At 41.5% G+C, this 27,825-nt stretch overlaps 2 protein-coding genes across 6 annotated transcripts in view; both read right to left on the bottom strand.

Moving 5' to 3' along the window:
* Positions 1 to 11,441, bottom strand: part of fam13b (family with sequence similarity 13 member B) — a 49,073-nt gene extending 37,632 nt beyond the window's left edge. For all 5 annotated transcript variants that reach the window (XM_061685068.1, XM_061685070.1, XM_061685071.1 and 2 more), the window contains exons 1-3: positions 11,007 to 11,441; positions 3,329 to 3,477; positions 1,471 to 1,677 (exon numbers count right to left, since the gene is read on the bottom strand). In XM_061685068.1, coding sequence (XP_061541052.1) covers positions 1,471 to 1,636 — 166 coding nt within the window. In that variant the 5' untranslated portion in view covers positions 1,637 to 1,677; positions 3,329 to 3,477; positions 11,007 to 11,441. The remainder of the gene's footprint in view (positions 1 to 1,470; positions 1,678 to 3,328; positions 3,478 to 11,006) is intronic.
* Positions 11,442 to 12,829: 1,388 nt separating this feature from the next.
* cxcl14 (chemokine (C-X-C motif) ligand 14) lies at positions 12,830 to 17,203 on the bottom strand. The gene is made up of 4 exons (XM_061686031.1): positions 17,103 to 17,203; positions 15,066 to 15,171; positions 13,935 to 14,048; positions 12,830 to 13,285 (listed from the first exon to the last, which is right to left on the bottom strand). Exons 1-4 carry the CDS (start codon positions 17,164 to 17,166, stop codon positions 13,270 to 13,272), a joined length of 300 nt encoding a protein of 99 aa, XP_061542015.1. The 5' UTR covers positions 17,167 to 17,203; the 3' UTR covers positions 12,830 to 13,269.
* Between the last annotated feature and the right edge of the window lie 10,622 nt (positions 17,204 to 27,825).

Genomic DNA, 27,825 nt, shown 5'->3' with positions numbered 1-27,825 from the left:
TTCCTTTGTTTTTGTTGTATACTGAAGATATTTGGGTTTCAGATCAAAAGATGTATATAAGACTAAAGTTCAGAATTCCAGCTTTTATTTCATGTTATTTACATCTAGATGTGTTAAACAACTCAGAACAGAGCACCTTTTGTTTGAAGCCACCCACACGTGAGCAAAGGCATCGGAACAGACATTAAATGTTATTCAGTTTAAGTTAATTTAATACTATTTGGTGTCATAACCCTTACTTCCAATAACTGCATCAAGCCTGCGACCCACTGACTTCAGACTGTTGCATTCTTCATTTGAAATGGTTTTCCAGGTCTTATCTGAAGCCTTTTTCGGTTCTTGTTTGTTTCTGGGGGTTTCTCCCTTCAGTCTCCTCTTCAGAAGGTAAAATGAATGCTCTATTGGGTTAAGGTCTGGTGATTGACTTGGCCAGCTTCAAAATGGCTTGCTTTTCTCCCATAGACCGCTCTTTGGTCCTCATGTTTGCTTAACAGCAAATGCAGTTTTCACAGGTGAAACTCAGTAACCAAAAACTAGCACTAATGTTTAGTCTATAAATCTAAAGGGCAAAACCTGAGCAACTAGAAACACCCATCAATCATGTTCCAATACTTTTGCTCACTTGAAAAGTGGGTGGGTTCAAACAAAAGGTACTCTGTCCGTGAGTTGTTTAACATTTCGATGTAAATACCATGCAAATAAAAGAATTCTGAACTTTAGCCTCATATTCATCTGTTGATCTGAAACCCAAATGTCTTCCGTATACAACAAAAACAAAGGAATTGGCCTTGCTGTTCCAATACTTTTGAGGGGACTGTATGTAAAAGTAGTAGAAGAAATTGCACTACCCTTACAGTTCAGTAAGTAGCAGTAAGAAAAAAAATAAGGCCAAACAGAGAAGGAACTTTACCCCAGAACTAGGAACTTTTTGATTATTTCTTTTCCCATGTTTGGACTGCGGGAACTATTGCCTCAGCTCCATCGTAACATCTCCGAGCCGATAGAAGACCCTGCTCGGGCATGGGTAGTACATACAAGGGGTCTTGGAGCATTGAGGGTGAGTTCTGCATCGCTTATTGTGTCTGACTGGAACGTTTTAATTCCAGAAATGAAAAGTACCAATAACTACAAATAAATCAAGGCCAAAAGTGAAAAGAACTCCCTAATCTGCACCAACATTTACAACTACCAAGTACTAAAAGCTATAACCTTCCTAGAAATGCTGGTGGAAATGACCCCAATGCAAGCAGATGGTGCTATTCCAGAAAATTTAAGGGGACACTCAGTAATGCAGACCTCCACTCATATTCCTAATTTGTGTCTGTTAGATGTAAAAATAATTTATTGGATTAACTGTTAAACTTCAGTCCTGCAGTTGGCGGTAGTGCACATAACACAGTGGACTGGCCCGCTTGGCCCCAATACAAGCACACTGTAATGCTATATACATTTTGTCTGTGTTTGTCTCACCATGCTCCTCGATGAAATCCACGATGTCCTTGACAAGCGCCGGGACCTCGAGTCCGCCAAGCGTGTGTGTGCGCGTCACCTCCTCCAGGGGCACGCCGAACACACGGGCGGTGCTGATTGGGCCCCCGCCCTCGTTGCCTGGCAACGGAGACAAGCTCTTCCTCATGGTCCCTTCCTCCTCGCCACAACCACGCCAAGACCTCACGTCTTGGGAGAAGAGAAAAAACAAAGACGGAGGGTTAAAAAAATAAATAAACAAAAGAAATTGCACATCGTTGTGGGGAGGGGGTTTAGGTTAGGGGATGTCGTCAATCTTTGCCAACTGTGGGCCTGTGAAGCTCTTTGTGATTAAGAGCTATACAAATAAACTTGACGTCAGTCACTACAGTGGACACTTATTCAAAAGCTGTTTTTTCAAAAGGCACATAAGTCACTATCGAGGGAAGTCTCTGCTAGGATGAAGGGCAACGTTTACAAGACAGTGGTGTGTCCAGCCATGATGTACAGATTAGAGACGGTAGCACTGAAGAGACGACAGGAAGCACAGCTGGAGGTGGCGGAAATTAAGATGTTGAGGTTCTCTCTAGGTGTGACCAGGTTGGATAGAATGAGTTCATCTGAGGGACAGCCAAGGTTAGATGTTTTGGAGACAAAGTTAGAGAGATCAGTCTTCGATGGTTTGGACACGTCCCGAAGAGAGATAGTGAGTATATTGGTAGAAGGGTGATAAGGATGGAGTTGCCAGGCAAGAGAGCTTGAGGAAGACCAAAGAGAAGGTTGATGGATGTCGTGAGGGAAGACATGAGGGCAGTTGGTGTTAAAGAGGAGGATGCAGGAGACAGGCGTACATGGAAGAAAAGGATGACACGCTGTGGCCAACCCGAACGGGACAAGCCAACAGGAAAAAAAGTAGTAACTGGAGAACATGCATCTTGTCGGCTACGTGCTAATCTTGCTCACACGGACGCATGCACGCACACACACACACACACACACACACACAGAGAGCAATATCAGAATTTGTACATTCACTTTTTTACTTATATTTTATTTGACGTTCATGCTCTTGATTTGAAAAAATAAATCAGATGTTACTCACCATTTACTCTGTAATTTTTTTTTATTTTATTTTTTCCCCCCCAACGCGTACTTTTTACTCTTACTCAAGCATTTTTTGGGAGGACTACTTGTACTTGAGTCATTATTTTCAAGTAACAGTACTCTTACTTGAGTTCAATATTTGGCTCCTCTGCCACCGTTAATGTTGAACCCTGCAGTCGCTATAGAGGAAAGCTAATGAATAGCGCTTTTCTTCATTCATATCTGTAGATGTCAACAGCTTTTGAATAGTCTAGAAGTCCTCTGCAGTGACTGATGCGCACATTTGACATCAAAACCATATAGAAGAAAATGGGTATCCTTTGTAGCGACTGACGCAAAACTGATTTCAAGACTCACGTATCGAGAGAGAAAAAAAAAAAAAAAAAAAAAAAAAAAGCTTTTGTCCATTGTAGTGGCTGATACAACTTTGACATACACTCACACGGAGAGAGGAAAAAAACAGTTTTTAAAATAGCTTTTTTCTTTGAAGTAGACTATTGTTTTATTCAGTACAGTACTAGTACTGTCTGAATTGGATTCTCAGCACCGTTTTAATTGTAATTGTTTCCTGGTCACCTTGTTTATGTCAGGTACATTCTTTGCCACTGTGGCTAGCTGCGCGCCGCTAAATATAGTCTGAAGGTTACAGGCAGAGACACTTGTAATAACTATTTTGCTCATTATGTTTAATTAACAGTTGTCATTTCACTTTTCATGTTGAAGTTGCACAACCACGCGTGCATGTGCGTGCACTCACCGTGTAGCAGTGAAAGGGTGTCCTATGCGCTCCTCCCTAGAAAGCAAAACACTGAACCATCTATGGCTGCTTCAGGTTGTGGCAAAAGATGAGCCGGTAGTTCCTCATTGACGGACCGCTAATCCTTCTTGCAGGATTCCTTTTTCGAGCTAAAAAGAAAAGGGGGTGAGGAGGGTGGCGGAAGGGGAAAAAAAAATGAAAACAGATAAAAGCAGAGGGTGGAGACAAATATGAAAACCAGTTAAGATGCTGGACATGATATCTGCATGGGCAAAAATGCTTCGTTGCGTAAGCATATTTTTAACAACAAAAGTGGACCTCATTAAGGGCGTACTTGCACTGGGCCATTCGGACGTATTTTTCTTTGTGGATTATTCCCGTCTATGTTTATTTCTATTGTGAGAGGTGTCAGATAACGTGGATAACTGGCCCGAAAAGAAATTTAACTATATGGCAAGTACATTACACATGATCATGTTGTGTACCTTTTGGGCTGGAATATTTCTAGTCATTCTGTTCATAAATGCGCTTACAAAGCATTCTTTAGCCACTAATGCTTTCCAAAACCAACTGAACTCAAGTCTGAGCCACTTTCAAAGCTAGAGAAAAGCCCATTATTGGAACCAAAAGTCCTGTATTGACCCAAAGCCCCACAAATTAAACTCAAAAGGAACCATGAAGCTGTGGAAATAGATCAGACAAAGTGGATGCTACTGATGACTCCCTTAAAACGTGTTTACGATAGCCTTTTGGTTAACCTTTGTCCCTTTGTATAAAAGCATATAGACAAGTTAAGAAGGAAAACAATGGTCAAGTCCAGTACACTCCCAACAGGCGGACGTAAAACGTAGCGGTGAAAAGTGACCCTAAAAGGTTTCGGTATAGCGTCAGACTAGGAGGGGATTTGTAATGGAATAGTCCAGAATGACTCCGACAGGGTTTCTTTGTGTCTGCGTGTCTCTAATCCCACGTTCCCGTGCTTAGCCTTCCCATGCTGAGAGACGTTGGCTACGGGCAACAATGGGAGAAAGTCGGTGCTGAAAAAAAGTGGAAACGTAGAGAGAGAAAGACAGAGACGGAGACAAAACAAGAAAAGAGCAGCAACTTTGTAACTTTAAACATTTTCTGAAGCCAGTTTCCCATGGGGAAACAAGATTTGGTCGGCGTGTCTATCATGGTCATTCATGTGAAATTTAAAATCATCCCGCAAAGCCAGTTTCATTTCAATTTTGAATTCTACACATCTACCATGAGTTTACCAACAAAATGTCTCATGAAAATATGCCGAAAAGACGCAAGAAGTTGGCCATTTTTGTTTGAAAGTGGCCATTTTAGGCTTATTTTAAAAATATCCAGGGGGCCGTCCCAGGCGATATGTTCCCAGAGAAATTGTCCAACCGCTACCAAATAAAACAAAAATCATCTTTTATTGTCATGAAGACGTACACAAAATGTTTCCTCTGCATTTGACCCATCACAGATGTGGACACAACAAACACACACTGTTAGTGGCACACACCGGAGCAGGGGGCTATTTAAGCACCTGGGGAGCAGTTCAGGGTATCGGTGTCTTGCTCAAGGACCCTACAGCCTGAGCTCCAGGGGACATCGGTGGTGAATTTATTACCAATCAGACAAAGTGTCTAAGATGTGCTGGTTTTTGAAGGAACCCTGGAATTGGCCAAAATGAGAGCAAAAAGACAGAGCTCCTGCGTCTTTAGGCACAGGGCTTCTTGAGACTTGGAATGGCGAGAACGCAAAGTGAACATCGAGCCATTTAGCTCTTGTTGACATAAAAAAAAAGTCACTTCCTTGTTTGCCGAAGTGAGAAAACAACAAGCTCACAACAGGTGCATCTGCAAATGCCATGCACCCAAAAAAATATGCGCGCGTGATGCTTATCCGTGTCGCTGGAATGAAACATAACCTCACCATCCCCCCATAATGTCTTTTTTTAAACTGTCACAATTCACCGCTGTGATTGTTTTCCTCACTGAGCAACCTCACAATATTCAATATTGTAATTAAGCCACTCTTAAGAGTCACCAAATGAGTGTACAGAGACACTCATAAAATTCATTTCATATAACATTGCAAAATATATCCGACCGGAAACTTTTAAGCCGCAACAAGATGATGGCATGCTAAGCTGGGCTAAAGCTGATTAGCATGTGACGGAGGGGCTCTCCGATGGCCACCTTCTATTCAAAGACGCCAGTGACTAAATATTCACATTTGACAACTGTACCAACAACCTCTGAGGGTATATAGGACACTTTCAGTATTCAGCGTATGGAAGAAAAGGCATTTCCTTCACATAGAATTAGATTTTCTGCCCTGGCTTGTTTTTAACAGAAATGTTGATTGGTCAATGTGTCGTGCTACATGTTAAGTAAAAAATACACACATCTTTGATCAAACTTCTGGTCTTAATTGGTCCTTTTTTTCCTTTTAATTATAATGTATTTACAGTCAGGTCCATAAATTTTGGGACATGGACAAAATTCATCTTTTTGGCTCTAAACACCAACACAGTGGATCTGAAACCAAACAAGATGTGCTTTAACTGCAGACGTTCCAGTTTTAATTTCAGGGTATTTACATCCAAATTAGGTGAACAGTGTAGGACTTTCAACAGTTTGTATATACCACTTTTTAAGCACCCAAAGTGATGGGACAAATTAATAATCATAAATCAAACATTCACTTTTAAATACTTGGTTGCAAATCCTTCGCAGTCAAACAGAGCCTGAAGTCTGGAACGCACAGACATCACCAAACGTTGGATTTTATCGCTGGTGAGCTAAACCAACCAACCTTTGTGAAACAGAGCTACTTCTTGGGTACCGATTAATGCCAAGGCCTATTAGTTTGATACACACTTCTGAGGCTGCTTTCAGGTACAACTACAGTACATGTCCATTACAGATTCATACTATAGCTGCAAATGTTTTCATTAAATATTAAACTGAGGTATTATTTTTTTATGATTCAGTTACTGGTTTGGTCCATAAGAAAATGTTGCTCATTGTTTCCCAAAGTAAGCTTCCATGGAGGACTACAGAAATCAGAATATTTGCAGTTGAGAGACTGAAATCAGAGGATTTGGACGATTTTAAGTTAAAAGATGGCTCTAAACAATCAATTATAAAAATCGTTAACAATTACTTACTTAATTCGATTGTCAATCAATTGTTGCACCTCGAGCTGCTACCTTGTACAACAGAATTGTTTTTAATATAATATCCTACCCAGATCCCCCTCTGTCGCGCCAACAGCAACGTTTTACAAAAATTAGCCCCTAATGCCAGATTCAATTGGCATGAAATTGGATGGACATGTCTTATCAAAGGACGCACAAAAAGGTCTCAAGGATCCATGCACGAAAGATGAAAGGAAGTCGGCCATTTTGGTTTGAAGCAGCTACTTGGGGAAAATTCTAGTGATCGTACTTCGATAAACTCCAACAAGAGAATTCGCTCAAAGACTAAACTGCCAAGCTATTCTTGCCTTTGCCATCTAATTTGAGTGAAGCGCAGCATCAGCATCACTTTTTTTTTTTTTTTAGTGTCAAGTTAATAACCTGTTACTTCCTGTGCGTTTGTCAGCCTGGTAACTGTTTTCATGAGCTCTCATTGTCAGTGCCATGGCAGCTGCTGTGACGAGCTGCCACTTGGCACACAGATGGAAATGACAGGAAGAAACCAGTTTATCCGAGTCCAGTATGGGGTGGAGGGCCCCTTCGGAAATAAGTTGAGATGCGACGGGAGTGCCTGATAATGGCGGGATTTGTTTTTAGGGGCACACACTTGTGGGTGTTGCTCTGGTGTGGAAATTTCCATGTGACAGACATGCAGGGAAAGAGGGAGCGATGGAGAGGATATCAATGAGCATCAATTTCATCTTCAGATGAAAAGGAAGCAAGAATAGTCACTGTCCAATGAATAAGATTTAACTCGATATTTTGACTTTTTTTTGTTTAATCTGGAAAAAACAAAAAGGAGATCCATGTTTTTCATTCAACAGCAGATATGAAGATTTAATCTGGAAAAAACAAAAAGGAGATCCATGTTTTTCCATTCAACAGCAGATATGAAGATTAAACAAAAGGCAGCACAAATAGGCAGCAGCATTGTATGTGGCAACTGGATGCAAATTAATACAGTATGACAGATCGTCACTGTCCAATGAAAAAACAAAAAACAGCGCAAAAAAAAGATCAAAAAGCAAAAGAACAGACAGCAGCGACTATATATGGATCAGCAAATGCTGTACAGTAGATGTACTCTGCTGTAAATGAATAAATCAGAGATAAAGTCTATGGATTGTAGTGATGAACAATGGCAAAGAAAATTCCAGACTATTCCTTGGTTTGATAGTCTAAATAAAACTGACTCGTCTGTCAGCTGGAGAGTAACTCAACTTTGTGCTGAACAAAGTGTCGCTGTTGTTCTCTCCCACACTCATACGCGCCAATTAAGTGCTTGCAGTTTTTCCCCTCACTGGAGAGGGAGGGGAGTCGTCGAACTTTGCAGGCAGCAACATTAGCGATAGTATCGCCAGCTAATGGGAAAAAGTATCCATGCGTGTAAACATTTTAGACTGAGGCGTCATTGGTTTAACATGTTAGATTTATTGATTTAAGAAACTGTTTACAAACCCATCCGCTAAGTCAATAAATTGAGGCTCCGTGAGTGCTCGCCATCCGCTACATGCGGAATGTCATGTGAAACCGGAAAACGGGATAGCTGACTTTTTGTGTATGCTACACTAACGAGCACGATTACGGTTTGATTACATGATTGTCTGAAGCTGAATTTGCAAAAAAATAAAAAATCTTTATGGCTGTGTCTTTGGACAAAGTACATGTATATCATTTATTTATACAAATATGATATACTGTATGTAAACACGAACGAAGCCTAAATGCGTTTAAACTCCCTACGGTTGCTTTGTAACAGCCTCCGTCGCCATTCACCTAAACCGGGAGGAAGTTCTTAGACCTGCATGCCGAATGCGGATATGCATTGCACATATACCCAATTGTGAACTTTTGTGAACAGAAGGCTTTTTTTTTTTGCGGCAAAGAGATATGACCCGAATAGCCGCTTTCCTCTGCGGGGGGGTGGACAGCTCAATAATCTATCAGCAACACGGCATCTAAACTAGGCGAGGACGTGCTCTCGCTCAAAGTCATCGCGTTGTTTCTTCCCTCGCTAGACTGCACTTTTTTTTTTTTTTTACCATTCGGAACAATAATTCTCAACAAGTGAGTCAGATATGTAAGAATATCAGTGTCATCCAAGTCCAAATGTGAATTTCTGTGTTTGATTTTTTTTTTTTTTTTTTACACACTGATTTTTTTCCCCCATGTCAGATGGTGGTGCTCTTTAATATTATTCTAAGATGCTGCAATGCACCATTAAAGCACTTCAACATCTTTTTACAAACGTATTTATATTAAAAACACTTATAACCCTGTCTGTAAAACTAAAGGCACAGTCTGATCTGGAATGGATGATTTGCATTAATCCCAATGGCGGTCTCCATTTGATGGGGATGGGGGGTTGCATATGCATTATGTTTAAAAAGTGGGGAAAAAGGCTACTGTCAAGAGATGAAAGTCGACCGTAGGCATACTCATCATAATTAGAATTAATTGCAAAAAAAAAAAAAAAAAAAAAAAAAAAAAAAAAAAAAAAAACTTGTCAAGTCATGTTTTTGTGGCTCTGAGCCATTTTGGCAAACACACAACTGCATAATAGAACATTCCAGCACAGGGAAGGGACGACTGGAGGTAACATATTCGTAATAATAATTTTAAAAAAAACTGTCACCATGGACACCAAAATGAAATCTGCATTTTAGTCATAAAACAAACTAAACGGCACGTGACAGGGATGACAAAAAAAAAGCGTTTAAATGGACAGGAAGCAGGTGAACTACGAGACTGCTTCCAAACCACACCAAACCGCAGTGAGAAATTAAAATGCATTAAAATTTCATTGATATGGACTCATTTACCTGGCAGTTAGCACCTGAGAGGGGGGGGGAAATAAATAAACCATAAATGGTTCACCCTAAAATGTCTAGAGGTCTACGTAAGTGGCTAAATCAGGAGTCTGTGGTCCTCTTTGTTCTCATGTTGTTAGTGAGTACTGTCTACGTGAGCTAGTGAAGATGGATAATTATTGAATATAATTCTACTAAATTTGGTAGCGTTCCATCCTATTAAACAAGTCATTAATACTTACTAGGTTGCACGGTATTTAGGGGTCCACGTGGTACTTGCGTTTAATTAGCGCTAGGATTATGAGGGCCGTTTTTGGAAAATGTTCTCCCCTAAAAGGAGTGCCCTGGACCCAAAGTACTTGTGGTGCTTGAAAATGTGTCGATGTCTCGTAAAATGCCTAAATAAAAAATGCCTAAATTCTTATATAATCCACAATCGTTCCTCAAATGTAACAAAAGGCATTTGACAGCATTAGCTTAGCTTGTGGCTATGGAAATGCAAATTCTATGCATAAAACAAAGTAACGCAACAATCCCTGTCGGCAAACTAAAAGCTTGCAGTTAACTCCCTACAACGCACCCTATTAACAGTTTAATTAAATGTTCATCACGAAAATTTACAAATAAGTATGCAAACAGGGAGGACGACTGTTGGTATCAATCATCATCATGTAATAGGTATAGGTAAAACATTATCCCCATGGAAACGCATGATTATTTTTTTTAACTTAGTTGACAAGCGCAGCAAAAAAAAAAAATGCTTTTAAACAGTAAATATAAAAAATAGGTGATTTACAACATTTCAATCTTCAGACAGCCTCAAAAATCATACCAAATCACTGAGATAAAGTTAAAATAAATAAATAAATAAAACACACATTTGATTAATATTGACTCGATGAATTAATTTTTAAAAAAAGGAAGAAAAAATTTTTTTTTTATTTTCTTCCTGACTGACCCCAATCCCCCGTCGGCTAACCGCGAGGTAGCAGTTAGCTCACGGAGAAATAACCCGATTTTAAATCCCAAACGGTTCATTTTAAAGCGTGTAGATAATTACCAATATGCCCAAATAAATATCCAAACGCCATTCCAGAAAAATGACGACTGCAAGTAGCATATCCCTAGAAATAATAATAAAAATATAATATTAATCACCCTGCAAACCCAAGTGAAAGCAGATTTATTTTCCCCCAACATGACAGGTGTAACAAAAATGGCGTTTAAACGTATAGCAAACGTCAAAAATATGAATCGCAACACTTCAACTGTTAGACAGCTTAAAAGCATTCATATTTTGATGAATATTGTCTTGTTTATTCAAGACGAAGCACATTTTACTGCTTTGCCAACCTTGAATGTGATGGAACGAACCTTAACCCCCTTCGGCTAACCGCTAGTTAGCAGTTAGCTTCCCAGATGCAACAATGATTGAACCATGATTGAAAACCGTAAACCGTCCATTATGTACACAACAACTACACGATAAATGTCTAAATGAACACACAAACACTAGACATTAGCTCATATATAACGCACAATCGTTCCCCGAACGCAACAAGGCGTTCGACATCCGTTAGCTTTAGCGAGGCTAGCGCTTAGCCCCCCACTTGTAATGAACGGAAGAAGCTAAGCTATTAGCACGGCGAGCTAACGCCAGTCTTACCAGGTCAAAACAAGCACGGATGCGGGCCGAGGAGCATCGATTTCCGGCTTGTTTTCGCCGGGTGGCCCGTTGTCTGGCTGGCTCCGATTTTGGGAGTGAGGGTGGGGGTCGAAGAAAGCGGAGGATCACAACGACCGCTGCAGACGACGCGTCGGGCTCATCGCTCTCGAGATGCTGCAAAGAAAAAAAAAAGTGGAACAGTCGCTTGTTGGATGGCCGCTTTCTGTTGCAGGTCGTCGCCGATCTCTCACACACCCCTCCGGGAAGCTAGCTGCCAAATAGTCACCCCGCCTTCTTTTCTCAGCAGCAGCGCAAACGGACAGCTGCTAAAAACTGAGCCCGCCCGCCTCGTTCTATTGACTCGAGTTCAATATTTGCGCCACAATTCGACTCGTTTTCTGGGTCACAACTGTGTTCGCTCGGCGGCTTGAAAATGAAAATGTTCTGATGGCTTTTGTTGGCAAAGGAAAACTCGCACGTTGCTGACGTCACGATGTACACAAACTCACTTGAAAACAGTAGTGTTTACTTTGGTCGACTCTTGGGATTCATATGGAACTGAGAATCACCAAATATGAACAATATTTATAAAATTGTATTTGTGTGTGACAAATCACTTTTTGGGTCATTTCTTTCGAATTCACTTTTACATGTTTTACATGGTAACGTTTTAGTTGGGCCATTCCAAATCCAGTACACTTATTGTCACCATGTTTTGATATAACTATAAAGGGCATTTTTTTGTGGCTTTAGTTGGCGACACTTATCGGGAGTGAAATTTACATGTGGTAACTTTTTTTCAGGGCTTTGTTAATACAGAAGCTTGTGAAGGAGACACTAATTCACAACCGCTTTAGTGAAAAAAATATTTTTGTTGACGTTACTTTTATTCACATTTTAAAATGTTTTTATACATGTATACCTATTTTTGTTTGTTTTCAAGGCCTCGATGAAAAAAAAAAGAATGAATGAAAGCCTGTCGAAATTTCTCGAATCGACTGAAATTTACATGGTGACTATTTTGCTGGCCCATTCTTAATGCGATAGCTCTACACTGACATCTGGTGGCGGAATTTATTTAAAGCACTTTCGTGTCAAACTATCCATCCATCCATTTTCTGAGCCGCTTCTCCTCACTAGGGTCGCGGGCGTGCTGAAGCCTATCCCAGCTGTCAGGAGGCGGGGTGCACCCTGAACTGGTTGCCAGCCAATCGCAGGGCACATAGAAACAAACAACCATTCGCACTCACAGTCATGCCTACGGGCAATTGGGGGTCTCCAATTAATGCATGTTTTTGGGATGTGGGAGGAAACCAGAGTGCCCGGAGAAAACCCACGCAGGCACGGAGAGAACATGCAAACTCCACACAGGCGGGCCCGGGGATTGAACCCGGGTCCTCAGAACTGTGAGGCTGACGCTCTAACCAGTCTCAGGTTTTGACACAAATTCACATTTAAGTCTTCTCATAATAAATATTTACATGCATTGTAATATATTTCAAGTCTTTTGCGGGTGGCAAAAGTAGAAATTCATAAATACAATTGTAAAAGAAATTTCCAGAACTGCCTTGAACTTCCCATGGTCATTTGTTGGCTAATCGTGAATGCTGCCATCTGGTGGAGGCGCAGATTCACAGCACTTTAGTGTTATTACAATAGTGTAGCCGCTTTATTTTTCAAGTTTTGAAAAGCCGCTTGTGCCGAAAACAAGTAGTCAAAGAAGAAAATATCTCGACTTTAGATTTGATAACTTTTCAATTGTCCCGTTGTGAACGCATCTATTACACTTAAATGTAAAAATTAAATCAGACAACCTGCTCTTTATGGACACTTTATTGCTTTGTTTATTATTTTGTATACACACAATGGAATGTTGAACGGTGTGTTGGTCAAAAAAAAGACTTTCAAATGACATCTCAAAACAACTACAATGCTGCCATTTTACACACAATGACGCTATAAAGTTGCTAATAGGCGACAATGTTTATAAAATGCACTTTACATTGGAATGCATACAAAACAGGAGCTATGCATGCTGTACATATTTGCAGGTATATTTGTGTGGCGTCATCAACAACAACAGCAAGTAAACATTAAGAAAAGTAAGGTAATTATTATTAAGTTTATCTCTTGATGGCTTCCACAGAAGAGGAGGCGGATGCCCTGCAGATATTTGCAACATCATAAACAGTCCTGGTGGTTGTTGCCTTTTATTTAGATGTTTTATGTTTTCTTCTTCTTGTGATGACAAGATGTGACGGTTTTAAGCTTCGTAAACCCTGTGGGAGAAAAAGGAAAGGGATTTGTTTGAAATGCAGAACAACATGTAAAAAACAAAAAAGTTGCATTCTTTTTGGATGAACATAAACTCCTCACTGCTACTTGGTGGGTAAACCGGTTTATAACATTTTGAAGTACTTTTTTTTTCAATAAAGCTTTGATACAACTGTTGTGTTTCATATTTCTAAAAATAAAAATAAATGTTAAAAGTGTATTTATTGGGGGGGATACTTTTAAAAGCACCTTGGTTTTGTTTACTGAGTGAAAAAAGGTACTTTTAGTGGATAAACCTTAGTAACTATGGATGCGCAAACTGTATTTAATCAGATTAAATGTACATTTTAATGGAATTGTACATTGCATTTTCTATTTCAATAAAGTTTTGATACAAAAGTTCTATTTCAGAAGAAGAATAAAGACTAAATCTAAAAAATTACGTATGTAGTTATGTAAATGTATTTTCCTTCCCCATTGTCCCACCGAGAATGTTGAAACTATGTTCAATTCAATAAATATGCATTTCATTTTAAATTTTTAAATGTTTCTGCAACTTTTCTGTGTCATTTCTAAAAATAAATATATGTATACGTATATAAATATATTTTTTAAAGTGTATTTTCTGAGCATCTTGGCATCAAATGACTTTACCTGTGCTTGTCCTTCCAGATGTGGAACCACTTGACCAGGTTCTTGGTGCTCTGGAGTTTGGGGTGCAGACAGTACTCCTGACCCTTGAAGCGAGCCACGTTCTCCATGGTTACGCTGAAGCAGAAAACAACAACAACAACAACAACATGATTCTATCAGTAGAGAATGCAATTTCTGTTGACATCACACGTGACTGCTGAAGCGCTGACGCTGAACTCAAATCCTGCCGAATGAATTGAGTCGTGGAATTGTAGGAAGTGAGACATTTTAAACGTAGAACGAACACAAAAAAATGTAAATGTAATACTGTACGTATTGTAACTGTAAGAGGCGGGGCCTGGTGGGCTGGCGTGTGAGGTGTCTGGGAGTGAGCTGTGGCCGACACAAGCTCCTTCGTGAGTGTGGGGAAAGATCATTATATTTATGTTTTACTCTTCTCGTGGCTCGTCTTTCCCACATGCGAGGGCATCACAGACTTAAGAAGCTTACAAGAGATCAACCATCGCTCGGACAATGTTTTTTTTTTTTGTCATGCGTTGCGAGCAATAATTGGATTTATGAGAACTAGCTAGCGAGCTTCACAACGAGCAATTTGTGCTTCTTTCAAGTACGGTTGAATACACTTTTTTTTTTGGTTTCGTTTGACAGTAAAGTTCAACTGGGAGAGGCAATAAACAGCTTGCCCCTTTTTGAAAAATTGTTCACGATTAAATCGGATTTGGGCATGTGAAGCTTTCAGTGTAAATACCTTGTGAGCCAAACCACCAGAAAATCAACAAAAAGACACTTATTTATCTCATTCCCCCCCCCCCCCCCCTCTCTCTCTCTCTCTTCGTGCCTTTCCAGAAAACCCACAGAGAGACTCGTTTATCACCGGGTACCAGTAAGTTGGCGGCCCCTCCGTCACATGCTAATCGGGCAACCCGCACGGACGGCGGGTGACACGCTAGCACAAAAGCACACATGGGGAAGGTACGCATGTTTATATTTGATGTCTCAGTGGATTATTTCGTAGACATCCGTTAACACGAATTGCCTTTTTGTTTTCTAAACACAGTAATCAAACACATTCTAAACACAAGTAATCAAACACATTTTACGCAACCGGCCTCTTTCAACAAAGTAACTCACAATATCATCTTTTCCTGGCAAAATGGGTGTTTGGGTTTGAGCTCCAGCTTCTGCACGTCCTTGTAGCGGATCTTCGGTCCTTTCCTGGTGCACCGGCACTTGTAGGCTATAGTCACAACAACAACAAAAATACACATCAAATCAACTTTTTTCGGGTCATTTTCTCAAGTTGTTGTGAGTCACACATTGTATATTTTTGCATTATGAAACAAATCTTCAATTTTGGGGGGAATAAATCACATTGGCGCGTCAGTGCAAATGAATAGTCACAGGATGGCATTCACAAATTTGCCGACACTAATCCCCCGCTATATTGCGGATATGTTGTTTTTTTTGGAAGCGTTATTTCAATTGTTACTCTTCGTTAGCGCCATCTGGTGGCATCTTGGTGCTGAAGTGAGTTGAGGAGCTTCATTAGACAACAGTGGTCATTTGCCGCCATCTTGTGGCACGTATAGGCCTTTACAGTACAGTAACTTATTATTTCTTTTGCCACTTTATGGCTCACATTGATCCACTTTATACGATTGTCACTGATTCCCCCCCCCCCCCCCATTTTCTTTAGCTGTAGTGCACACTCGCTGGCCCCTTTATTAGGTACAACTATGATCTGATCTGCATGGGAAGGAAAAAAAATAAAATCTGCCTTTACAATGATTAAAATGCTATGTTTTAATTCTTTTCACAATTTGTTTATCAGCGTGGTTGCTGAGAAAATTCCATTGCATCACCGCGAGAGCCGTTCCTACTATTTTGCTTATTTGTGTACCGAATCAATTGAGTCTTCAACATTCATCCGCTTCAAGGGGACGTCCCCCCCCCCACCCCCTTGTTTACTGGCTGTGTTGTGAGTGCCTATTAAATAGAATTTATGTTGGTTTGTGATGGTGGGGCAAAGGGTGAGTGCCAAGGTCGGTGACATTCATCAGCAGCCGCACGAATAAAGCTGTCACATCCCTCGCAGCCACAGCACAAACACCTCATGAAAACAAAGGCCAATCAAAACGAACCACCCAGTTCATTTTCAGGGAATTTTGTATTGAAAAATGTTCTCTTTTACGAGTTTCTTTTTTCAATCAAGTACGATTTCCAATGTTATAAATCACACACAAATATTATTCCACCATAAAACTGATGTGAGCATCATAAGTTAAATGATTTTTCCTGGTTGCGTCGCTGGTTGTTGCTAGGCAGAATCCGTGGGGCTGAGTCATAACTGCCCCGTAGATGGACGGGGAATAAAAAGTACTGCCACCGCTAGGCTGCTTAAAATGACAAACTAGGGGATAAGTACAGATTTTAGGGGCTATAGCCTTTTATATATGTTGTGGTTTTGTGAAACAAAACATACACAAAGTTACCTCAAAATACAAAAAAAAAAGGACATTTATTTTTTTTAATGTTTGAGATAAAAACAAAAGGCAAAATTTTCACGAGCATGAGTTTCTTTGGACAGCGACAACAAATGCTCTGTATTAAATATCAAATGAATTAATCAAGTGGAATACTGCCTCACAACTAATATTTAATTATTTACTAAAATGATTATTATGAATGAAATGAGTGAAATGTTGATGGGCTATTTCCCAAAAGCAGTGATTACAAAATAAAGTTTAAATTAAAAAAAAAAAAAAGACCCATCAAAATACACACATGAATCACTGCTCGGTATTGAATATAAAATTACATTTAGTGCCACACCACTGAACTAATGGTAAAAAAAAGAAAAAGAAAAAACCCTCTCTCAGTGTGAGTAAAGTTGCATGATGTGCTGCGATTGTCTTCTCGCTCCCACGTCTATAAAACACTGTTAATTGCATTTCCTGCCCTCGGAGCCCCCCGCTTTATGCACCCCTGCCTGCGCTGTGCCTTTAATTAAATCAGTTCGGTTGTGACTTTTAAAGGCCTTTCACACACAAGAAGTTCACTCGTGAGCTTTCGCCACCTTTGTATCTCAGGGAAAAAGCACTTAAAACTCAAACACATCAAAACAGCAACATCCCCTTAAATAAAGCCATTTGAAAAATTCATGTTTACCTTCTGCATGAAGGACATATAAAGCCACCACCAGCAAAAGTAGCACTGCTGTACACCGGGGCATGTCTGCAACCGTCCTCAAAAAAAAATAAAAAAAAAAATTAAAAAAAAAAAAATATATATATATATATATATATATATATATATATATATATATATGTGTATAAATAAATGGGAAAAAAAAAAGTTCAAAAAATCAAAATCCAAACAGTAGAAGCAAAAGAATCGAGAAAAAAAAGTGGCAAAAGTGTCAGTGTAAAGTCCACTGGCGGCATGTATCGTGCGGAAGGTCTGCGATGGAGGAGGTCCACGCACACTCAGGCTCTCACCCTTCCGCCTGCTTGGCTGCTGCCTTTAAAAGCCTCCCGCTTGCCCCCCTTCCCCTCATTTACATGCACCACCAGACGGCCAATCACCACGCAGGAGAGCCGAGGAGGACACCGAGTCCATTTCATGAGAAAACATGAAATGTGTTTCTGGACTTGAGAAGAAAAAATAAATAAGTAATAATAAATTTAAAAAAAACACTCAGAAGACACTTTAATAGGTACACCATCTATTTAATAGCTATACATATAGATAGATGGATAATGAATCATTTTTTAATTGAAAAATATTACAAATACAGCTATCGTACGGTCGATTTATTTTTGCTTTTTGCAGGCGACAAAAGAGGCCAGGTTGACGTTTACTATCAATGTAAAAAATAAAAATTATGCGTTGAGTATTTAAAACAACCACATTGCTATGCGTGAGTTCAATCAGTTTAGCTTAATGCAAAACGGCATAGACGGGCTAGCAAATCGCACCAGTGTCGCGGTGTTATAACCCGTTAAGCAACGGATATTTGAACACGGTGGAGCAACACACGCAGACAGATAATACAACAATACTCACGAGCATGTATTCTTTATCCTTTGCAAAGAACGACTAATATTATTGCAGCTTACTGAGTGTGCGCCATGTTTATCTGTGTTTGTACTATACTGCCCCCACGTGGCCAAGGCGTGCACACCAGAAGGAGAAGCACGATGTCCATTGCATTGAAGCAAAAATGTGTCCAAAAATGTTTTCTTTAAATTTTAATTATGCTGTTACGGTATGCTACGATGAAGTACAATACTATGATGGTATTTTTCTGAATACAATGTCTTCAATTCATTTCAACAGGAAATGATGATTTGAGATACAAGTGTTTTGAGTTATGAGCATGGTCATGGAATACATTCAAATTGTATCTCGAGCCACCACTGTATTTACATGTACAGTATATGTAACATTGCTTTTAAATTCAAATAAACAGTTACTTAATGACTATTAATTATTATTATTATGATTTTTTTTGAGGGGCGTTTGTTTTGTTTTGCGTTTCATGTGTCTCATGTATGCCCTATTTCTTATGTTGAAGACTTTCTGTGTGCCATCTTGGCCCAGGACTGCATGGACGAAGAGATCTTGTACCTCAATGGGACAATTCCTGGGTAAATGAAGGATAAAAACAACATAAAATATAAATGAGGTAAATGAATTTTAAAAAATGAATACATACATTTGAGGCGGCACGGTGGACGACTGGTTAGAGCGTCAGCATCACAGTTCTGAGGTGCGGGGTTCAATCCCCGGCCCCGCCTGTGTGGAGTTTGCATGTCCTCCCCGTGCCTGCGTGGCTTTTCTCCGGGCACTCCGGTTTCCTCCCACATCCCAAAAACATGCATTAATTGGAGACTCTAAAATTGCCTGTAGGTGTGACTGTGACTGTGAGTGCGAATGGTTGTTTGTTTGTATGTGCCCTGCGATTGGCTGGCAACCAGTTCAGGGCGTACCCCGCCTCCTGCCTGATGACAGCTGGGATAGGCTCCAGCACGCCCTTTTTTTTGTGGGTCTTATCATGCTGGACATGCCTACCAAATTTTATCCCGCTCAGTGAAACTGACTCACGGGGCTGAATTTTCAAATATTGTCAGCATGCTCACCCGCTAATAAACACACAAATTAATACCTTAATACCAGATGTACCTAATGCTGCGGCCAGCGGCTGTACACTAATTCAAAGTTGCCTTTTCCCAAGTGCGTTCGAAAAAGTCCCTGCCCTTCCCAAAACACTCAGAATGCAAGAAAAGCCTCGAACTGGTGATAACACGTCTTTATCTCATGATCTCGTGTGTCGAAAGGCATAGCAAAGCGGCTGCGGCAAAAGCTCGTTACTTAAAAAGTCCATAATTATCTGATCAAAGCCTTCAGTGAGCCTGCAGCGCGAGCGAAATTTCACACACCCCCAAAAAGTTCCTTTGAAGCAAGATTTAGCAGGCCTCGCAAATGGGATCGCGGACGTTGAGGCCTCCCGATCACGTCTCTGTGCTCTCTTACGTAAGCTTTTTTTTGGACTGCTTGTTTATGCTACTTGTCCCAGTGTGGTGGAGCTGCACTGTGTCTGCAAGACTTTTACTGGTTCACCCTGGAAGCTAAAGCTCCAGTGGCGTGCGTTCTGCATTCAGGACTGTTTAGTTTGAAGGGAATTTGTGTGTGTGTGTGTGTGTGGGAGGGGGGGGGGGGGGGGGGGGGTGAATGTGAAAAGAGACAGAAGCAAGGATTTAAGAGCACTCCCAAAAAAGTTAACAAGGAATTACAAGTTCAAACTCTCACGGATTGTCAAGTTGCGAATGTTGAGTGAACCACAGAATACAGTACGAAGTTGGGACGGTATCATGTTATTTTGCCAACAATAACAAATAACTCTCTTTATACGTCTTTTCTTGGGAGAAAATCATCCATCCATCCATCCATCCATCCATTTTCTGAGCCGCTTCTCCTCACTAGGGTCGCGGGCGTGTTGGAGCCTATCCCAGCTGTCATCGGCAGGAGGCGGGTTACACCCTGAACTGGTTGCCAGCCAATCGCAGGGCACATACAAACAAACAACCATTCGCACTCACAGTCACAGTCACACCTACGGGCAATTTTAGAGTCTCCAATTAATGCATGTTTTTGGGATGTGGGAGGAAACCGGAGTGCCCGGAGAAAAGCCACGCAGGCACGGGGAGAACACGCAAACTCCACACAGGCGGGGACGGGGATTGAACCCGGGTCCTCAGAACTGTGAGGCTGACGCTCTAACCAGTCGTCCACCGTGCCGCCGGGAGAAAATCATTTACAATAAAATAATAAAACATCAAGTCATGAAACATGTTTTCATTGGGGAACTTGCAAGAATATTGATACTCGACATAGCTGGAGCCAACTTGCGCGGGCAGGTGACTGATGTTCTCAAGGGAAAGCGGGCGGTTCTTGAAGCCTGGAGGCAACCTCGTAATTACCGCTTCAACCATCACAAAGATTTCCGGTAAGTGTTATTTGCTTTAATGCGACGCACTCATTTCTGTTTCGACATTTATAGGACACTAATTACTATTCCAAAACTTCACTATATTTATTTTTAATGAGCTATCGGTAATAAAGTAATGATATTTCATTTCAGTCACAGCTGTGTGCACATTGGTGAGAGTTCCCATGCACCTGGGAGATCAAAGCAACAGAAAAAAAAAAAAAAAAAAAACACTTGCCGTTAAACGGATGAGTGAGTTGGTAAACATAAAAGATGTGCTAACGTGTCTGGGAGGGAAAGGGGAAGGAGGTGGCGAGAGTGCAAACATGCGCTATTGTCCGACACAAACACAATCCGTGTGCGTGCGTGGCAAAGTGCTCTCAAGTTTGCGCGAGCACGTTAGCGTACAAGCACCTGAACACACCTGAGATTCTACACCGATTGTGGGTTGTTACAGAGTAAATTACATTGATGCTACAATCTCACACGATATAGCCATGTTTTGAGCTTACCATGTTCGTTCCACTGATTTGATGATGTATAATGATGTTTTCCGATATCGTGATACCACGGTGACGGTGTCAGTTTCATCAACGTTGTTTTACAGTGTCGTTACTTTGATGCCGTGAGCTTATCGTGGCAGTGGCATTTGTCCTGCAATGTCAATATCAGGATACAAGAAGTCTACACACCCATGTTAAAACGCCAAGTTTCTGTGATATAAAAAAAAAAAAAAAAGATAAATAATTTAAATATCATATTTTGGTTATTTAGACCTCCATAGAGTGAGTCGCTAACATGGACGTACTATAAAAGTGTCAATTTCATAAAACAAAACACCTTGGTTTTCTCATAAGTGTGTTCAGAAAAGGCCCCTCTGACAGCTACTACTGTTTGACCCAGTTTCGTATCGGCTTTGTCCATATTTGGCTAAGCCCGCCCCCTTTCCTCTGATTGGTTGCCTCCGTGGAGAAGACCCACTTGTGAGAGCTCGAGAAATTCCAATGGACTGATTTCAGGCCTCAGGAATGTGTAGATGATTTAAATTCATATTTTACGTTTATTGAGGAACCATAGAGATAATATAACATCCTTAATACTAGAAAAAGTTGGTTTCCTTAAATATGGGACCTTTAAAATGAACTATAATCTGTACAACTCAGTTGATTTAAACAAAATAGAGATGTGAAGTAAAAAAATAAATAAATAAATAACATAACTGAGATAATGTGGTTGCACAAGTGTGTACACCCTTCTGTATCTTGGATGTGGCTGTGTTCAGAATTAACCAATCAGATTCTAACTCATACCATTTAACGTGCCTCTGATTAACCCCAAAATAAATGATAGATGTTCTACTAGGTTTTTATTCACCCCCCCCCCCACATGTCTTGCACAAGCCCGAAGGTTTTGTGCTAAAACTGACTGCTATTTCCAACTGTTGTTACTTTCACCTTGTCAAAGCAACAAGAACAAGCTGCCACCACCACGCTTGACTGAATGTACATACCATTTGGAATTATGGCCCAAAATGATGTCTTGATGTCAATTCCATCCACTTTGTGATGTTACAACTTTAACACGTTAATTACAGACGTTGTCAAAAGGTATGCGGATCCTGGATATAAAAAACCTTTTATGGCGTTTCTAATCCCGTATGCGTCACAGCGTTGAAGCTGTATCCTTGCTAATAGTTAACAAATCCCCAGTCTGCGCATGGCCGCTTTGAATGCGGAAAGTCTATTTGTTTCTGGCGTCTTTTGCCAGGACAGATGGACGTCGTCAGTGAACAGATGCAGGGACGATGTGTGCCATTTGTTTCCTGTTTGCACATGAACACAAAAAGGACAAAAAGGGCCTCAAAAAAAAAAAACCAGGAGCTGTCCTGACGTGCACCCTGTTGCTCAAGCGCACATAGAAACACTTAAGCACAAAAATGTGGTGAGATGAGAGATGAAATGCGTTTGTTTTTTTTGTCCGAGGGAAAAATAAAGTGTTTCACAAGATGAAGACTCTTGCTCAGCTCATGACATGAGGAAAGTCAGTTGAAGAGTGTTTGAGTTCGACCCCTTGAAGCTCACCAAATATGATTATATGCCATGTTGCAGAATGATCATCTTGCACGTGCAATGAGAGGATTAGACAAAACACATCCGGATGTATGGGATGGACTCCGTAAGCTGTCCATACACACAAGTTCAAGCTTTAGAGCAGCATCTTAGGTCACATGACTCACAACGAAGGAGGAAGAGGCCGGGCATTATTCACAGATGTAAAGGGATAACGACAAACTGGAAACATTCCGGGCCGAGAAGGGTTTTTACGTGACGTTAATAGTGACATTGTTAGCTCATTATTAGGTCATTAGGTATCCATGCAAAATCTCTAGTTGCAAGAAATAAAAGTCAGTTACATGATTTGTGTATTATTTATCAGTAACTTGCGGCGCTAATTAACGGCGTGGCCTTTGGGTCTACGAGCTGCGCGGCCAAAAGAATGTCACCTCACCCTGCGTCCCTTCGGCGCCGACGTAACAGAAATACACAAAAGCCTGACACGTGAGACGACCTGTCGTCGCCGTAGGCCACAGATCTCGCCTCTCGCAGCAGTACGTCATTAAATCCGCAACCCGACCAGTCGTGTTGGAAGGACGAGCGAGTGGGACGGAGGAACCCGAGCAGAACCTGCGACCGCACGAAGGAGACGACGGGTCACGCGTCACGATGTTGAGGAATGTCGGAATCACTCAGCGACGAGGCGGTCGGGAAACACGCGCGACACAATGTGACGTGGAAACAAAGCGCTCTTTTCTTCGAGCTGCGTAAAAGCGCTGACATGCAGACGCGTCCCTTGCCTACGTTGGCGACACGCTCGCGATATGACCGACTCGCCTCATAATCACAGAGTTCATTCAGGGACGGAAGTTGGCATCAACCCACATAACCACGGAAGCAAATCCTACACACAATCCCCTCGATCGCGGTCACTGCGATGACATCACACAGTGGCACAAAGAACCAATTTGAACGACTGCCAACCTCTTTTTCTTCTGGGCATCATGAGAAGAACTAGTTCAGTTTTTCAGTTTAAATTACAGTTCAGTTCGCCACGTTACAGTTCAGTTCAGATCAGAAATGCGAAGCCAAGTTGGAAACCCAAACTTGAAGCCCCTAAACCTGGTTTGAAACCCTTATTTTCAAAGCCTCACCCAGGCTGGAAAAAACTAATATGAAAAAAAAAACATTCCGATAAGATAAAATGGATAGTTACGCTCACGTTCGCACCAACTGGCACATTTCCGGGATAGCCAATATCCCAGAATGCATTGTTTCTAGCGTATAACACAGTTTTAATGGAAAACAGTACAGTAGTTTTTTCCCCAGCAATTTGTGACAGTGTTGTCTAAAATTCCAACTGTTGAAAGCAAATGTCTACTTTTTACCCTCTCGGACTTTGTATGGTCTAGTGCCTTTTCCGGAAATGACTTCCTTTCGGCTTCCGATTGGCTGGAACGGCTACTTATGGATCGATCATAAGAGAGCGCCCACTGTTGGTACGGCACGGTCTTAACGGCCTGCCGATGCATTTTAATGTGACAGAATGAATCGGTACCTCTCCATCAAAAGTGGGATTTGTTCACTTCGGAAGACGAAGAACATTTGCATCGGACCGGCACCAAATGAACTTGTGCGATCACATGACCTCGGTGGCTGTAATGCGAGTTATTGTTGTCCTTTTACCCTGTCGGCATTCACATCTGTGAGTCACGGCGTGCCCTTGACGGAAGAATTTACGAGCTCTCTGCAAAACGCGATGCGCAGATACAAGCGCCGTCTCGCGACTGTAATCCTCTTAGCGGCGATGATCTGAAGTCTTCATTTTCTGACAGGAGCAAGAAGAGGAGGAAACCCCCCCACCCCCCGCCCCCCACCCCCCAAAAAAAAAAAAACATCCAGCGCTTCATCACCACCAACATTTGATAACTCAGGCTCACTTGCACAAGAACTTTGAAGCCTCGGAGGTTATTCGGTGATGTTGGATGAGTGATTGGCTTTTTCTTTGGCTTTTCTCGTTGTCGTCAGTTTCTCGTGGGACTTGTATGTAGGCTTTTTCTCTGGGATGGTTCAAAAACAACAGTACAAGCATTTAGACCGAACCCTCATTTCAAACGTCACCCGGGCTTGAAACCCTAACTTGAAACCCTCACCCATGCTTGAGACCCTAAACTTTGTTTGAAATGTTAATCCGGGCTAAAATCCCTAATGTGAAAGCCTAAACCTATCTTTAAAACCTTAATTTCAAACAATAACCCTGTCTTGAAACCCTAACTTGAAAGCATGAAACCCTAAATTGAAACCGTAACCCAGGTTTGAAACCCTAATCCTGGTTTGAAACCCTAACTCCGATTTGAAACCTTAATTTGAAACCATAACATGAAACTAATTCTGTCTTGACGTTCTCACCCAAGATTTCATTTGAAATTCATTTGAAACCCAAAGCCACGATTTGAAACGCCACCCTGGCTTTAAACCTTAATCTTAAACCCTAACCCAGTTTTGCAACCCTAACCATAATCCTGTTTTGAAACCCTATATCTGGGCTGAAAGCCTAATTCAAAATGCTAGCCTTTTTTAAAACCCAAACTCAGTCTTGAAGCCCAAATTTATGACCATAATCCTGTCTTGAAACCTTAACACAGGCTCTAAACACTAATTTGAAACACAAATCATGACTTGAAACCTTAACCCTTGTTTGTACCTTTCATTTATGATTGAAACCCTAACCCTGGCTTGAACCCCTAACTGAGAGTTGAAACCTCAACCCAGTCTAACGCATGCTTGAAACCTTAATTTGAAACCGCAACCCTGGTTTGAAACCTTGATCTGAAACCGTAACTGTGTGAAAGACTCATTTGAAATCCTGACCCACGCTTGAAACCCTGCCTTGGAACCTTAACTCTTGTTTGAAACGTATTCATTTCAAACCCTGACCCATGCTTGAAACCCTAACCCTATGTATGAAAGCTTCTCATCCGCGTTTTGTAAGAATTGAAGCCTCTTGCTCCTGCGTCATGTCTTCCCGTTGTGCGTCTCACACGCAAAGTCACGTTGATGCACTTCTCCAACAATCAGCTCACGTGCATCCTCTCTCCTCCCGCGGTGTCAACGCCAACTTTATAGTTCGCCGCGCGCTCTGCCGTGTCGCCGCTCCCCCGGGGCACCCTGGCAACGGCTTCACGCCGTCACGCTGTTGGCTTGTCGTCTTCTGTCCTCTCCTAGCCTGCTCTGACCTCCTCCGTCTACTTTCTTGGCGGGGGAAACTTTAGCGTGCTCTCAACAATCCCGCTTTGATTCGTTTTGCCGGCGGTTGTCCGTGGCAAAGCGTGCCGTTGTGGAAATTGGTGAAGCAGTATGTGGCTCATTACACAAGGTTATTTGGTTTTGCGCTCTCTTCCAACTGTCAAAAAGGAAGATGTTTCAGAGACTTTGATTAGAGTTAGGGTTTCAAACAGGGTGCTAAAGTATGGTTTCAAGGCAGGGTTAGGGTTTCAAATTAGGGTTTCAAACTTGGATTCGGGTTTCGAGACGAGGTTAGTGTTTCAAAGTATGGTTTCAAGTGAGGGGTAGACTTTCAATTAAGGGTTTTAAGACTTGGTTAAGGTTTCAAATGGTATTTAACGGAGGATTTGGGTTTCAAAAAAAGTATAGTTTCAAGACAGGGTTAGGGTTTCAAGCTTAGGCTTGAGATTCAAAGTGGGGTTTCAAAGAAGGGTTAAGCGTCCAATTCTGGGTTAAGGTGTCAAAAATGGGGGTCAGAGCCTTGCTTAGGGCTTCAAATTAAGCTTTCAATCCAGGGTTAGTGTTTGTAAATCATTTTTTTCAATTAGGGTTTCAAGCCTGGGTTAAGGTTTCAAAGTGGGCTACAGGGATAGAATTTCAAGCCTCGATTAGGGTTTCAAATGAGGTTTTTCGAGCCTAGGTTAGGGCTTCAAATTAAGGCGTCAAGGTTTCAAATGTTTCCAAATTGTCTGGATGAGATGAAACGTGACACTTTCGAACCACTGGCTGATTCGTTAACTTGAGAGCTGCGCCCATATATCGGATCCAACAGCGGCGTTCGGCGTGACAGCCAAGAATCCAGCATAGGCTTGGAAAAAAGGGCTAAAAAAAAAAATAAAAAATACAAAATCCATTTAGTGCGAAAATAAACGCTAATCTCTGCGTGTTTGGAGAGAGAGACGGACGCCGTCGGGCCGGTCGTACTTCTTGAAGCGGCGCCCAGAAACGCTCGACAGCTCGACGGAGACATGATGGCGGGCAGGCGGAGGGAAAACAGACGCGCAATCGTGTCGACGTTTGTCCGTGCCGGGAGGACGGGCAGGGAAAGGACGTTCTGATATCGGGACAGTACATTCCTTGGGAAAATGAAAACGGATGAATTCTCTGTCAGAAAGTGTTGTCACGAAATGACACCACGTACAATCCATCGTCTTCTGACATGAGGCATACGATGATCTTCATCAAAAATGAAACAGGTTCATTTTTTTAAGGTTAGGTTTTCAACTCAGGATTTTAAATTGTGGTTTCAATCCTGGATTAGGGTGAGTGTTTCAAAGTAGGGGTTCAAACCGAGACCAGGGGTTCAAAGTATGTTTTTCCAACCTGGTTCTTAAATTAATTGGTTAGGGTTTCAAACAAGGGTTAGGCCTTCAAATTAGAGTTTAATTCTAGCGTTAAGGCTTCCAAATTGTGGTTTCAAACTTGCAGTAATTTAAATCAGGGTTAGGGGTTGCTAATAAGAGTTTCAAGGCTGGATTGTTTCAGACAAGGATTAGGGTTTAAAACAAGGTTTGGGCTTGATATCACTTTTTCAAGACAGGGTTAAGGTTTCAAACTAGTGTTAGGGTTTCAAGACAGACAGGTGGATAGATAAAAAAATAAAAGCAGCAAAACTAAATGAATGGTCTTAGTTGTTTTCATACATTAGCATCTGCAAATCCGACTGGATTTAAGATTTTGATGTGTCTCTTGACAGACGGAATATAAAAAAAGGCGATAAAAGCAGTCCAAAAACGCGCGGCGACAGTGTCAGAAGCAGCGCGACGAAACGCGGGGATTTGTGTCACCATTTGGCTGGAAATCCCCCCGGGAGGGCCGCAACGCCACGGACGCTAATGGAATGAGATTAGCGCTGCGGCAGTTATGTAAGTCTCCGTGTCACTTCAAAGCTGAGGATGACGCAGGGGATGAGGATGATGACCATGTGACAAAAGCTGCCTGTTGCTGACCGAACGCTACGTGCTAAAGCTACTGCATGCTAACGCTAACGTGACATGCGGCGCTGCGGCTTGGTTGAAGTCATGGCCATTTTAGTCATGGTCAGTACGAGTTGGTGCATGAC

This window comes from Phycodurus eques, chromosome 9, assembly GCF_024500275.1.
Source record: "Phycodurus eques isolate BA_2022a chromosome 9, UOR_Pequ_1.1, whole genome shotgun sequence".
Classification (NCBI taxonomy): domain Eukaryota; kingdom Metazoa; phylum Chordata; class Actinopteri; order Syngnathiformes; family Syngnathidae; genus Phycodurus; species Phycodurus eques.
Note: the sequence above shows the minus strand (reverse complement) of the source record. Positions and strands in the feature narration are given on the sequence as shown.